The sequence below is a fragment of the Triturus cristatus genome, chromosome 5_1 (genome assembly GCF_964204655.1).
Source record: "Triturus cristatus chromosome 5_1, aTriCri1.1, whole genome shotgun sequence".
Classification (NCBI taxonomy): domain Eukaryota; kingdom Metazoa; phylum Chordata; class Amphibia; order Caudata; family Salamandridae; genus Triturus; species Triturus cristatus.
In genome coordinates this window covers 294,383,353-294,399,210 of record NC_140587.1, presented here as the reverse complement: position 1 = coordinate 294,399,210, position 15,858 = coordinate 294,383,353, and the positions used below count along the sequence as shown (strand labels likewise).

Genomic DNA, 15,858 nt, shown 5'->3' with positions numbered 1-15,858 from the left:
ATACGAGTGGAACCTGAGCCTAACTATAACGTCCTTATAACCTTTGGTTCTTTCAGTAAATATACATATATATGTATGTGTATATATATATATATATATATATATATATATATATTGGTTTTTTTCACTAATCTTCTCCCCTTTAGACGTAATTATTCCTCACTTTCCAGCCACATTTACTACTAAAATCTATTCTTATTTTTGCGGAAACTCTGCAGTTGGGTTGGAGATCTCCACAGAAAAGATAGGAGATGTGGAAGCATAACTTCAGTACGTAAACTTGTCGACAGCATTTTGTAGTTGTATTTTAGAACTATTAAATAGACTACAAAGTGTAGTGTGTGGTCATCGACCAGGAGACTGTGAAGATAATTATGAGAAAAGCAAGATTTGCATTTTATCAAACACCACTGTGCATGTATATGCAACGTTGTAGGGAGCAGACAATGAGTTTTCCATACATGAACTTTCCATTGCCCCTTGGCCATGGCAGCAATCATTTTAATGTGTTACATGCAACATGCCCTCAAACATGATATACCAGTATTTTGATATTAAATTTATAATTTTTTCTTTATTTTAATAGTTTTATATAGCGCCAACGTGACTTTTGCGTTGTACAGAGTTTCAGTTAACAGAGTAGTAAAACAGTAATATCACATTCAGTAAAAGTTCTAAATTAACTAAAAATTAGTAATATAGTTCCGTCATTAAAAACAACATATTGTCATAGTTCAGACCAGTGCAAACACCAGGATGTGTGGAGGAGTAGGGGAGTAAAGAAGTTACCGCATGGGAAAGAGCAAAAATAACAGTAGTCGGAGCTAGGTAATCACGTGAGCGCCTAAGGAGACTAAAGTCATGAAATATAGGAAGGAACTTTGTTCATAAGTAGTTCCTTGACTTTTTACTTGAATTATATGATTGAGGGATTCGTTCTGATTTCAGGAGGTAGCGGGTTCCAGATTCTTGGGGCAATCCCAGAGAAGACACAGTTGTTGGTTTTCTTCTTGTGGAATGTTTGAGGTTTCAGAAGAAAGGTGTTGGAGCTTCTGGATGTTCTGGAACCGCCCGAGAGAGCTCGAGCTACTGAGTGAGATAGTGTGATGGAGGGCTTTATGAGTCATGTAGGCAATTTTTAGTTGGATTCTTGCTTTGTAAGGGAGCCAGTTAAGGGATTTAAGATCCGGGGAGATGTGGTTGTATCTTCTTAAGCCAGTGATGAGTCTAGCAGCAGAATTGAGCGGGCCCTTAGAGGAGCAAGTTTGGACATGGGTAGTCCGGATGGTGTTGTACTACCATAATCCAACCTGGGAATCAATAGGGCTTGTACTGCATGCTTGAAGCCGTTGGGGCAGGAAGGAAAGGTTTTAGTTTTCTTAAAATACTCATTTGATGATTTTCTGCTTTTGTGAAGATACTGATGTGCTTCTGCATGTTGAGGTACTTGTCAAGAGTTAAGCCCAGAGATTTTGCAAAGTCAATGATTAGTGGAGTGCAGTTGAGGGCTGCAAGCTCTTTCAGCCATTCTTCAATGACCATTGTCTGGCAGGGTGGGGCGATTAGAAGGAGCTCAGTTTGAGTATTTAGTTTGAGGTGATTGATAAATATCTACTACTCTCATGCTTTCGTTCTCCCAAATAACTGTAATAATTTGACACAGTCGAAAAAAAGTGTAAACGTCTATGAGAAAAATGTAATGCGTAGTAGACAGACAGAATTCCATAGATGGTTCATAAATCAGGTGAGTGCAGTGAACATAGGAGCTGGACAGAAAAGTGCATGAAAATTAAAAAGAAAATTCTCTAAATCCTATGTTTCAGCATTACATTTTGCTTTTCGGCGTTCACCACCGTATTTTTCGGCAAGCTTGAATGGACAAGGAAGTGATGTTCCATACTTCAAGGAATCAATTCTTCACCCTGTCCTAGATACATTTGTGTAGACATCAAATAGAAACAAATTGTGGGAGACGGGGCAGTACTCTATGGATGTGGGGAATGGCTCTAACCTCTGTATGCATCACCAGTGCTATTCATAACTACCCAGCCAGAGAAGGGCAAACAAGAGCGTTATTATTTTAAAAATCAACAATATACTTTGGGTACCATGTATTTTTGAAAGAGACATGTCTTCAAAACACACCTAACCCTCAGTTAAACAACTGTGGAGTAATGTGCCTAATCTAAACATGCAGTTAGTATAGAGGAGTGATACGGAAAATCCTAACATGATAGATTGTGGCAATTCTTCACACACTGTGTAGCCACAATGGTGCCACTCCTGTGTAATACTTACTCTGACATGAATGTGGTAATTCTTGACACATTTTGAGTGCTCAGTGGTGGTGGTGCCCACTCCTGGTGTAAGGTGTGTACTAGCATGTGGTCATTCTTTATATTCTTACTATACTGGGGGCATGTTTGACACAATGTTGCCCAGCCCAGGTTTCGTGCTATCACTAGCCCTATATTGGTAACTAATGTCATCCTGATACCAACATACTGTTGCCTGAGACCTCAGCCTGTATAATTGGTGAAACATATCTGCATCCATCAATGCACGAATTCTCCAATTTCTCCAGCCACCCCTCAAGTCCTCACTTATTCAGCCATGATCCCATCCATCCATGCACTCATCCATCAGTTCAGATGTTGGCTTGTTTTCTTAAATTGGAAGGGTTGGCTCAATGGAAGAATGCATCCACCCCAGAGATCATGTAATCCACAAAAGCTCCTGTTGTGCTGTTATGTTATCCACACATGCACACACAAACTTCCCAAGCAGTGACGAAGCACTTTCACATTACATAACTAGACCTTTTGACCTTGTCAGTGCTTGTGTTTAGAACAGCTAAGACATGTGGAAATCTCCAAATGCCAATGTGCTGTTTTAGGAACATAACAACACTGAATAGTGCCATTTCAGAGGATGGGCTGACAACGTGAAAGGTATTGCTAGCTCCTGTGGTGACAAACTACGATCCACTATAATCCTTGTCGATTCAAAAAATATGTATTGGAAGATTGGATTAAAGAAACATCATAGCTGCATATAAATGATGCACTTACATTACCGAGATTATCAATCTATATCCTATTAATACTTTGCCATGAACTGGTCAGGATGTGAATTTAATATGTTAGTTGTATGTATATGTTAATTTTTCTTCAACATTAAAATTCATAGATTGCCCACTGATTCTTCCATAAGCATTTTATAAATCAGTAAACATATTGGAATAAAAAAGGATATTGTTATAGCGCTGCAATTGGAACGATCACATCAAAGACATGCAATGATTTGCAAAAGTAATTTTTCTCATAGCTACATGTTACTTACTGGGGGCTTCGCTTGGCTGTCTTTCAATTCTAATTTGGAAACAAACATGCACACAAAGAGTTAATGAACTTGCAATGGTCAGGACTTCTATGCAAATAATGACATGTTTGGAAGTTCTTATAATAAAAGCAGAGATTTGAAGATCGATAATGATCATATTTAAGCTTTATAGATTATAATCAAATAAATGCCTAGTCTCTGTTACTTGTGATATAAAACATTAAGAGTAATGTGTATTACTGCCAACCTCCGTCCAAAGGTCTCTAGTGTCTTGACATTGCCAAGCCTTATGACTTACCATCAGAGGTTATCAGTCACCAGAACCTCTTCCCATTATATATGGGATAACACAAGAACAACTGGATACTGCAAGTCAGATAGGAATTCTGTGACTATGTGGATCAGGTTGAAGATGAAGTATTTTAATAAGGTCATAGAGCTCTGAGGTGGCTTGCAAAATCCTTGTCAATCAAGCCCTTTAGCCTCAATGCACATGCTAGGTTTCATGGCTCTAGTATGCCTATGAGCCTGATTTGTAGTACATTTGTACATTTCTTGCACCAAGTAGTAAAGTTTCGATATTGGCAACCAGAAGTAGGATTTTAATAAATTAATGAAGTCAGCAGTGTGCTCATGTATTGTAGCTCTGCTTCAAGGACGTCTCTCATTTCCTTCATGAGAAGGTTCCTGCCACCGACTCATTAGATATGTTTCACTGACACTAACAAGTTTCTGTCACGTTTAGCTCCATAGACTTGTATAGAAGGAAAAGGTGTATAAAGCGTTTAATTTTGCATGCATTTTTGCATTACAAGCTCGAAATGGCCGTTTTGGGGTAGAGCTCTGGTCTGTTGAAATGGCAATTGTCACATGATTCTTTGCTGTGGTGCTTGTTATTTTTGCAATAAACAGATGTTAAACTTTTGGTTGTGTTTTTTTTGTAGGGCTCAGTTCATGGGGAAATCCTGGGGTGGACTAAAGGGGCGGGTTGACTCAGCGCCTGCGAAATGAGATGAGTTGAGACTTAAGTCATAAATATATAACGCTAGCACTTACCAGATGTGCTGTTTGTCACTGGCGGGTCCACTTGCAGAGCTGTAGGTAAACATAGATACAAGCACAGCTGTTAGCCTAAGAGGAGTTTGGCCACATACCTGAAGATGCAGTCTCAGCACTCTATGTTCATACATTTGCAGTTTGCCTTCAACTCTTGGGGAAACGACAATGTTCACTTAAGAGTGCGAAAATAGATCCAGCAGGGTGAGAGACTTGCTAGATTTTCAGAATAACCGCCTACTATATAATGATTGGCAAATATATCTCTTGAAGATATCCTAGAAGTCTGGCATGGCTCTGGCCCTTACAGACGTATGCCAGATACACCTGCTTTATAAAAACAACTGAGCCAGGTTAGCACTGCAGCAGTTTAGAGTCTTTGCAACAATTTGCTGCTTTAAAGTAAATGTTGTTTGGTAGTGTATAGAATGTTGCTCATGAACAGAAAATGACTGCACAGAATACTCTTTGAGCACAGGGTGACTTGGTATCTTGCCATTTCCAACTATACAGATCGTGTGTTGAACTAAGTGCTTAATTTGTGCTGGTGCTTGCAGGTGGGGGCACCAGCATCTTTTTTAGGGGATTGTGATGTATTTTTCATCATCGTACTTTGACTTGGAGCAAAAGAGAGAAAGGGGGAAGTATGAAGGAACACAAATATTCTAAAACTGCAACAAAGGGAGAAATAAGAAATAAAGTGTGAGATAAAGAGACAGCTGGTGAAAGAAATAGACATGAGGTGGAATCTAGACAAGGCAGCCCTGGTAACTCGTGACCCCTCCATTTGGCAATTGTGGGCTCCTAAGAAAAACTGAAATCGATGTACTTAGATTTTTTGTATAGTTTAAGTACTGTTGGACTTGCCAATAGTAAAGTCAATCAAAGTTGTTTTACAGAGAACTGACACGAGCAACTCAGACTCTGTGGTTAAGGTACCACATAATGTACGTTTGGGCAGTGACTGTTGCAGCAGCGGCTGGCGTTAATCACGGGTGAGAGGGCAGGGGTAGCCCGGGGAGGAGTGGTGGGTTAATTTAATAATTTTTAAAAATGTACATGTCCCCCGGCCGGATCCTGCGTTTTCCCGGTGCCTGCTCCTGCTCACCTGCCTCTGGCAGGAACCGGACACGTGCAGCCTCCCTCCCCTCCCTTAAGCCAAAGGTGATGACCTGTTACTGCGACTCCTGAGTGTTCAGAGTGTTGTGTCCTGGGATGCTAATTTACTTGACCCTCTGGAAGGCTAGGACGGCAGGTAAAGCACTATGAGTTAGTCTGGATTTGGGCCCATAGGTACTGATGTGGTATGGTGACTAAGTCCCTACATGCTGACGTCCTGTGATAGGCATAGTTCAGTTTCTAAGCAGAATCCCTGCAACACACTTCTTCGTAGGCACATTATCAGGCCTTAGAACTTTCAGTACAAGGACTTAGCACACTGTGCAATATGTAATTGTGTGTTGTTTTGTTTTCGGTGACAGCTCTGGATGGATAGAACCAACAATTATAACAGGACCAGGGCTCAGGCAAGGCATAAATGGGTCCAATTTATTATATAAACTGTACTAAGCCTTTGTTCAGACAGAATCAATGAATTGTCTAAGGTTGCCCAATGCCTGAATTCTACCCCAGCTGAATTCCAACACTATCCTTTGAAGGACTGCTGCCTGTTACAATACTGACTACCAGAAGACACACACCTGCAATTGAATGGGGAGTTAGACCACTCTAACGTATTCGTGCAGATCCCCACACTCCATGCTTACTAGGGTAGGAAGTTTGGAGTACACTTATATGTATTCATATGTCAATGCACAATGGTTGAATTGTTTATCATCTTCACCACTCTTGTAATGCTGGTTACACTATTTTGTTTTCTTCTATTAATTATTGCAGCACACATATTTCATACAAGAGTCCAATTGCTTCAATAAATATTTGAAATGCCACTCTGTTTACTTCTTGTATCTCCCTTTGGGTATGCCTGAGTTACTGACGAAAGGATAAGATCTGTTTCCACGATTTCCTTGGGGGAATTAGGGTTGTCATGTTCTGAGGTTGTAGATACCATCTGGTGCCCTGTCAGTTTAGGGGTCCGGATGGTGCACTGTGAGCTAGCCAGGAATTAAGTCAACATTTCTGATGGTATGAGTGGACTCAGTCCCACATAGTTCTGAAACTTATGTTGCCTAAATGCACAGTCTTACTGAGAAAGTAGGAACCTTACAACAATACCTAACACCAGCCTTTAAGTGGGGAATTACCTTGCCTACCCCAAAACTGTTTCTGCTCATTTCTTCCCCATCCCTGATCTTGGCTCCAAACTGTTTGGACAGACAAAGTGAAGGGCAAGCCTGGTGTTAGACTTGGCATCTTTTGGCATGTTTCCCCTGAGTATTTGCATTCTGACCTCCAGGTTTTGACTCTGTTTTTGCTGGTGTAAGGTTTCTGTGCACTTTTCGCACTGCTGATCACTGGTAAAGTGCAGGTGCTCCTGTGGTAAAGTGTGTTATGGATTGATGTTTTCACGATTGGATATTTGATTTGCGTGTCAGTCCCTAGTAAAGTGCACTACGGGTGCCGGGGCTTGCGAATCAAATGCTGCTCGTGGGCCTGCAGCACGGATGGTTCCACCCATGTATGCAGCCCAGAAAAAGGTATCTCAGACCTGCCATCGCAGGGTCTGCGCGCAGTTGCGACTGCCATGTTGACTCGGCCCGTGCTTATACTGGCCAGTCACGGAACCTTCCATTTTCTTACATGTCAGGCGCCCCTAAGGTAGGCCCGAGGTACCCCTATGGGCAGGGTGCATTGTATGTGAAAGGCAGGACATGCCCTGGTGTGTGGTGTGTCCTGATAGCGCATGCAGCCAAATTCGCTCTTCACTATTGCAAGGTTAACCCTTCCCCATAGGATGGATCGGGCAGTTTGTTTATAACATCTTATAAACACAACGGGCCCTGGGAAGGAGGTAAGGAAATGAAGTTTAGTATGCCTGAACTCAGAATCTTAAGACGCAGCTTTTAGCGAAGGTGCCCTTTTCATTCTGAGTTCATAAAGGCCACTGTTAGAAAGTGGGTATTATTTTGCTCGATCATCCCGTGTGCCTCTGCTGGAATGTGAATTGCCTGTCTGGGTTTTGGATGACAGAAGGCTGGGGAGGGAGTGTGGCTCCAGATAGTCTACGTGGGTCAGGAAAGGGCTGAATAGACCTGGGATGCGATGGGGGAAGAGGGAGGAGATTTCCTTGCACTTCAAAGGGCCTGGTCTGCCTCTGACAATGCCGTCTCCACCTACCGCCAGGAAATCACACCTGAGAAGGCCAAACTGGTTCTGGCCGGGCACAGACACCCTCTGCCTGAAAGATCAAAGGATTTTTGTGTACAAATACTGGGACCCAGACCCCTGAACTTTAGAACTCATCTGGATCAAGAAGACTGCCAAGCTGAAGAGCCGGAGAAGCTGCAAAAAGGAACGACTGCTTTGCTGGGTGCTTTGCTGGGCTGACCTGCAGTGGCTGCTTCTGTCTTGGGCAGTGAAAGGACTGGACTGGACTTCCTGCGTCCTAATTTGTGAGTCTCTCCAAGGGCTTGAGGTAGAGCTTGCCCGTAGTTCACAAAGTCTCAGGAACAGCAAAAACTTCAAGTTCTTCATCCCGCAGCACTGGGGAGTGTGTGTTTTGTGCTACAACCTGAAGAACGCCAACTCGACGATGTCTACAATGACCCTGCCGCCTCCGTGTCCTGGAGGCACCGCAGAGGTCACCGCCGCACTGTGACCCTGGTCTCACCGACGACGCCTGCTGATGCCATCACCGAGCCGCTGCTCCCACCGCGACCTGTGGGCACCGCACTCCGCACCGCACCGCCTCGCTGCATGCCGAAGCTTGAGCACCACAGAGAGCATGCTGCAACGCTGCACCATGACCCTGGTCTCACCGACGACGCCTGCTGAGGCCATCACCGAGCTGCACTCCGCACTGCCGCGCTACACGGCGGTGCCGTGGCCTTCCTGACGTCGCCACTTCCCGTCAAAATCGACACCGTTGCTTGCACCATGGTTCGAGGGCACCACTCGTAAAGTTACACAACGCACTGCCCTCATCCCACACCGCAGCCTTGGCCCACCGATGCTGGTGCCATCGACTCCCACTCGTCTGCCGACAACAGCGCTTCAGCAATGACGACGACGCTGCTTGCACCGTGACCTGCTAGCAGTGTGACGAGCACCACCTTCATCTCACACCGCGACCCTGGTCTCACTGACGACACCATCTGATGCCGCCACCGAGCCGCCGCTCGCACTACGACCTGGGGGCACCACACACCGCACCACTGCACTTCGCACCGCAGCACCCGACGCCTGCCGGTGCCAGCACTCCTGATCCCATCAGAAAGGAGCTCGACCTACAACAAGAGTGACTTCAAGGGCCCCATCGCCATGCCTTTCTGAAAGGTACTGTTTGCGGGTCCTCCCAACACCGTAGCCAGCCTGCGACCAGCGACCAGCAAGAACTGTTTGGATTTGTTGGCTCACGACGCCGTGATAGCCCTGAACGGAGCTATCGACATCAAGGAACTTTTTTGGAATCTAATTTTGATAACTACAGACCTTTTTTATATAGTATTGTGGATTTGTATCGTCTTTGGTCTTGTTTGAAAGTATATAAAGTTATTGGCTATTTTTCTAAAACTGGTGTGGTGTCCTTTTGTAGTGCTTACACTGTATTACTGTCGGTTGGGTGCAAAACGCTTTACACACTGCCTCTAAGATACGCCTGACTGCTCGTGCCAAGCTAGCAAGGGGGTGAGCAGGGGTTATTTTTCGGAGTGTAACTCCCTTACCCTGACTAGAGTGGAGGTTTCTGTCAGGCTTCGGCACTCACCCTAGCCTACCGGAAATCCCATTTCTAACACCTGGTGTCAGGTTCATTTGTGCTTGCAACTGGCAAAGTCCTTTGAAATGTAATCAAGGCAGGGTCCAATTCCTCTCCAGCCATCCTGCCAGTAAGACCCTTTCCCAGCTACACCAAGGTCCCACTGTTCATTGTCTGGGCCCAATACACATTCAGGATGGGAGAACCATTGACAGGCCCAGGCAGCTGGAAACTCCTATAAAGACTTCAATTACTTTGGGCAGGAAAATGCCAACCTTCTAAAAGTGCCATTTCCAAAAGTGAATTTTAAAATATGATTTTACTGATTTATTTGAGTGTAAATATAATTTCTCTATCTGCTCCCAATCTGAAGTTAGCACTTAATAATTGAAATAAAGTACCCCAGTGTTAGCCAATGGGAGAGAGTGGCCTTACAACAGCGAAAAATGACTTTTCTACTATTAGGACATGTAAAACGTAAACACACATGTCCTACTTTTTAAATACCATGCACCCAGCCCTATGAGCCTCTAGCGTCTACCTTAGGTGTGGCTCATAAGTATTAAAAAGGAAGGTTTAGAACTGGCAAAAGGTTTATTTTGCCAGGTCGAAATCGCAATTTAAAACTACACTACATGTGTGCAGTGGCAGGCCTAAGACATGTTTTAAAAGGCTACTGTAATCGGAAGTACAATGAGTGCTGTTGCCCTCTAGTAGCATTTATTTCACAGGGTCTGGGTCCAGGTAGTACCATTAAGTAGTGACTTACAAGTAAATGAAATGTGGCAATTAGGTGTAGACCAATTTTATGAAGTTTTAGGAGGGGAACTCCAGCACTTTGGAACTGGTTAGACTGATTACGTCGACGTACGGTCTCATTAACTGAACAACAATGTCTTAACTGCATACTGACAGCATACTTTAGTATACAATTCTTGCAATGTGCTTATCTATCGGACTCGATGTTATCACGCAAAATATACATTTAATGCCTCTGCTTCTAGACTGCACTACCTTGTTTTCTTTTCTTATTGACTGCACTTTAGTCCTGTATTTTTCTTGTATAATGAAAATACCTAATACAATATTTTAAAAAATAAACCTGAGTTTAGCAAAGTGTGGTAGTGAAGGCACAAAGTTTGGGGGAATACCTTGCCAAGAATGTCAGGTCTAACAAGAGGTATAAAAGGAGAGTGTGCATAGACCTGTGGTGTGAGTGGATGGCCAGTGAGCAAGAAATAATGTTGAATGTGGGTGAAATGTACACCAAAACCTGTAATGTTAGCAGGTATATGGATGAGAGCCATTGGAAGTCAGCTAGCTATGTTGTGGATGTACACAGCCTCTGCTACACACAGCTGAAGGCCATACCATACAATCACCATACTATCGCAATTACTTCTGATGTGCTCGGCTAAAGGCCATGCACAGCACGTGATGTCGAGGCAAAAGGCCTGGTTGTATGATGTCACAAGTGATGTGTGATGTCACTAGTGATATCATTTATGATGTCATTGTGACATTATTTGAGAGGACATGAGCAGTTCACAGTAGGAGTAGGAATGCATAGCTTTTTAAAGAAAATTACTATTTTTTTCAATTTTTTTATACACTTCTGAGTACTTAACAATACATTTCCGGAAAAAATTGTCAGTGAAAATGTTTGAGCTTTTTATGATATACTGAACCCAGCTTCAACACACACTAACTGTGCACAGCATTTGAATGCCGATTTCCACACTGGAAACCGATGTAAAAGTACATCTGAAAAATACGGAGTGAGTGAGTTTCCAGGGTGGGACAGGTAGGAAACATCCTCATACCTTACCAGGCTGTGGAGGAAGCGGTTTTGTCACCTCAAATAGAACAGAATTGTCTGAATACACATTTTTCAATACTTACTCTGGCACCAAGTCAGCAGATCTAAGTACAAGGCAGTAGGAAGATGCAAGGAAAGCTACAATCTGTATAGATTTCCATGCCTATTCCATTGTATTTTTGCGAATAGCTCCTAAGTCAGACATACAAGTAATTCAAAGGATGAAATATTTGGGGCATGATTAATAAAAAAATAGCTGGAACTTTCTCTCAAGCCCCAAATGGGTAAGCACATAGTAATGCAAATTAACTCCTGGCTTACATCTTAAATTCAGTAGTGAGCATACGGGTAAATGCATCAAAATCAGACTTAGCGATTCCTAAATAGCGATTAATAAGGAATCGCTATTTAGAAATTGCTATCTGCAATGCATGAACCAGTTTGCGAATATTAACCGAATCAGTAATAATCACAAAAGTGAATAGCGATTTCCCAAAAAGAGACGCGCAAATTCCGAAAAAGACCTTTTGCGATTTCGCTATTAGCAAAATCTCAATTTGCGAAATCGCTAATTGCGAAATCGCAAATAGCATGTCGCATTGGAAGCATGCTGATGACATTACAACCAGGAAGTCAGCCAGCCCATGCTTCATTCAGTGCCCAGAGGAAGTGAGAGGAGGAAGCAGAGTGCTAGAGCTGAGCAGATTCACCATCCAACTTTGTTTGCAGCAACTTTCTGTTCACCAGAATGGATCAAACAACATCAGGGGAGAGTGCCACGCCCAGGAAGAGTAAAATGAAATTCAGTGAAAGGGAACTGGAAAACCTCAGTGAGGAGGTGTCCAAGAGCCATGACAAGCTCTTTGGGAAACTTTCACTGAAACGCAGGAATGGCTGCGTATCAAGAGTAAGGTGAATGCTGTGGGTGTCACACACCGCAATATAGATGACCTCAAGAAGAGATGGTACGACCTGCGTAGCCGTGCCAAGGAGCGAATTTCAGAAAGGCTGAAGGAGGCCAGGAGCACTGGAGGGGGACCATCTACAGCTCCAGACAACACAGCCCTGGAGGACCTGGTGGAGGCCACAATCCAGCCAGAAGCAGTGGTGGGAGTGACCCAGGTGGACACATACTGCACGGCTAGTACCACACAAGGTAATATGCATACAACCATACACTTATACTGTTCAATTGTGCACATACCCCAAGTACAACCCCAGTGTACAGGTCAAACTCCAGTCCCTGTTTTCCCTCATACACTGAATGCATTATGGGAGTTGTAGGCATGTCAGTCAAGTGGGCAGTCAAACACAACAGTGGCAAGTAAAACACGCCAACACTGCATGGCACTCAGTGATTGCAGTCAGTGATTTAATGTGAGCCAAGTATGCTTAATGTCACACAACAGTAACCTTAACACAAATTAACATTGCACTATTTCACATCACAGATGCAGCAGAAGGAGACTCTGAAGACAGTGATTGTCTACACATCTTGGAGACTCCTGCAGAAACTGACGTGGAGACACCTGTTGCCCCAGCAAGCACACCCCCGCACCCACAAAACGCAGGGCCCAAGTTCCATCATTGCAGCCCATGGAATCTGAGCTGGCTCCTGCACCCACTCCTGTGACCAGCCAGCCTCGTGTGAACACAACACCTCCACCCCAGGCACAGGTCCGACGAGGACGGAGGCGCAGTTCAAGGGCCTGCATTGCTGCTCAGGATGACCAGGCTCCAAATGTGTGGGGTGGAGTGGAGTCCCAGATGTTGCGAGTGCAGCGCCTGCAAGCAAGACACATGGGGTCAATCCAGCTGCAAATATCAAAATTGGCCAAGAACATCACCCTCATGACAGATAGTGTGCGGGAACTAACCATAGCGGTTGTGGAGGGAAATAGGCAGACCAGCGCAAGCATGCAGGAGCTCACCAGGGTGATGCTTGAGGGACACGGTACACAGAGGAAAAGGCATTCGCAGTGCATGATGTGCATGGCAGCATATACCAGGTCCAACAACAACCTCTGCAACACCACTGCGCTTCTGTCACATCACTCCATGGCCATGCAAATTGATACGGGCAATTGTTGTGGGAATGTGGCCAGGGCCCTTGGACAAGTGACCACTGCCGTGGAACAGATCCAGGCTGCTACTGTTGGTGGCAGCAACGTAACGGGGGAGGAGGGGCGTGAGGAGGCATCCAGCCTTAGCAGTCTGTCGGTGCAGGTGACCACTGCCAGGAGGCGCAGTACCTGCAGCACAACACCTTCTGGTGCACACCAGGGGGATGTTGCCGATGCAGGCGAAAGGCGTTTGGGCGTGCGTGGCAGGAAGCGCAAGACAGACATGTCCTCCTTCATTTACCCATGGTGACGTAACCATGGACAAAACCATGATAGTGATTGAGTTCCAGGTCCCGGAATTGTTTATTTTGCTGTTTTCTCAATGCAATCACTGTTCTATTTACGACAATTCTCTGCATGGCTACACAATACTACATGGGCTCATGTTAGTAAATATTTTCTGTTCGACATTCAAGTGTCTTGTCTTATCATTACATCCCTCAGAAATAATGTTGTGTGATGTCTGCACGTCTCCTTTGCCCTTCTGCTGAGCATGCCCTATCAGCTTGTCAGAGTTGTGCGGGTGGCTGGATGTCCCACTCAGACTCACTGTCGGACACCTCAATGGGTATACCTCTCCTGGTGGCAATATTGTGCAACATGGCACATGCAGCCACGATCTGGCAGCAGGTCTCTGGACGGTACTGGAACGCTCCACCAGTTTTGTGTAGGATGCGAAAGCGACTTTTTAGTAGTCCAAACATGCGTTCAATAACATTCCGTGTGCTGATGTGTGCTGCATTGTACCTCTGCTCATGTGGTGTGGCTGGGTTGAGGTATGGCGTCAATATGTAGTTCCGCACGGCGTATGCGCTGTCACCTACAGGGTGGTAACGTGATAGGGAGCTTTGTGATACCCCTCCAGCTACAGCTGCTACCCCCTGGAAACTGCCTTAGGCAAGTAGGTGCAGGGAACGTAGGACCTGTACATGGGCGGGGATAGCATGGGTCCTACGGGTCTGGCGCTGCATTAGGGGTTCCTATTCTGCTATTAGGTGTAGGTACATTGCACCGTTCAGCCTGTACCTATCGTAGATTTCATCTTCTGTTTGTCCCAGCAATGTGATGCGCACTCTGAAAATCCGCTCCTGTATTCTTCTCCTGGGCTGCTGCATGGATCCTCATCCTCCTTGCCATCACGTACAGCGCTGCCATTGTGAAAAGCTTCAGGGGCCTTCTGGGTCAGTTAGGTTTCTGAGTGGTTGCACCTGTGCCAATTTTTTTTCTCCACTTTACCACCTAATTGTGATTCCCCTTAATCTGCACTTGCAAAATAGCGATTTTCCAGCGATTCGCTAATTGCGAGTTTACATGCATTGGATTGCGACTCTTTATTAGCTATTCGCTATTTGCAGACACTGCTAAGGGACTCGCTAACAAGGATTCGAATTTTCGGTTCTCGTAAAATTTGAGAGTCCTTATTTTAGCGAATCTGTTTGTTTTTCGGTGATTGGGTTCCTGCATTGGGAAGGGCTGAATTGTGCTCGCAAACAGCCTTTTTTTGCGATTCGCAATTTTTGCGAGGCATTTTTTGCTTAATGCATATGCCTGTATGAGTACTAAAAGATTAAGATACAACTACTCACAGCAACATTTTTGTGAGCTGGACCTGAAGAGTAGATTTCGGACTACTTATAACCAAGTTTTGCCTAAAGTAGTAGGTTGTCGGTAACAGGCTGAGGTATTGGCTTTGGCAGTAGTTGTTTGCAATGGCATTAGCTAATGCCAAAACGGCTTCCAGTGCGACATAAGCATACATGGGCTGCATATGGGAATTGGATTTCTATTAAAAAGAAGCAATTTCAAAATGGCTCCTGATGCGTGCACATTTATCATGACATGAGCATCTGTTGGGGCACATATATGCTCTTCAAGCCAGTCCTTGGTGGCTCTCAATGCATTTGTATGTGTGACCATGCATCGTGACACACCATTGGCCATTTTGGCATTTTTAAATTACTATTCCAATGAGGGTTACAACCATTTTAGCACAGTGCAAAAAAATAGATACAGATATGGGAGCGGAACAGGGAAGAAACTCATTAAAGGGAAGCATAGCTGCCAAGGTTTCAGATTGCTTATGACATTTTCATAACATCAGTGTAAATATGAGTGACATTCAACGTCTATGAATGACACTTTCTCCTAAGCCAAATCAAGCAATGAAAATGCGGGAAACACATAAATATCAGAAATAACACCCATTTGAGCAACAAGGAACTCTAAGAAAATCTTAAAACTGCTGGAAAGCACCAGAAACGGACGGACACTAGTACCCTTGTGACCTGATTGTACTGTTGAACAAATGTATCATAGGTGGGCACACCTACAGGCAACTTCCACAAAGCTGTGAAGTTATTATTTAGTGTGAAATGCGGACACACTAATGACCCCTGCTTTGTAAAGTGCAGCTGCCGGGGGTGCCATGCCCACTGGGCTGAAAGGGATTTATCCCACCTCTTGTCAAGTGCCTCAGCCCTGTCTGTGCAGCTTAAGCTTCAAGGTACACACCCAGTGCTTGAGCTACCATGGGCTGGGACAGCACGGATGCTTCCGAGCAGGCAAGTGTACGTACAATAAGTATGTAAACCTTTTTTAGTGTTAACACATATTATAGCAATATTTGAGTCTAATTGGCATCA

At 44.4% G+C, this 15,858-nt stretch overlaps 1 protein-coding gene across 1 annotated transcript in view; it reads right to left on the bottom strand.

The window, feature by feature from the left end:
- Nucleotides 1–15,858, bottom strand: part of LOC146830806 (uncharacterized) — an 878,450-nt gene that overhangs the window by 411,115 nt on the left and 451,477 nt on the right. The window contains exons 9-10 of the mRNA XM_085604967.1: nt 4,399–4,437; nt 3,343–3,371 (exon numbers count right to left, since the gene is read on the bottom strand). Of these exons, the coding sequence (XP_085461093.1) occupies nt 3,343–3,371; nt 4,399–4,437 (68 nt within the window). The remainder of the gene's footprint in view (nt 1–3,342; nt 3,372–4,398; nt 4,438–15,858) is intronic.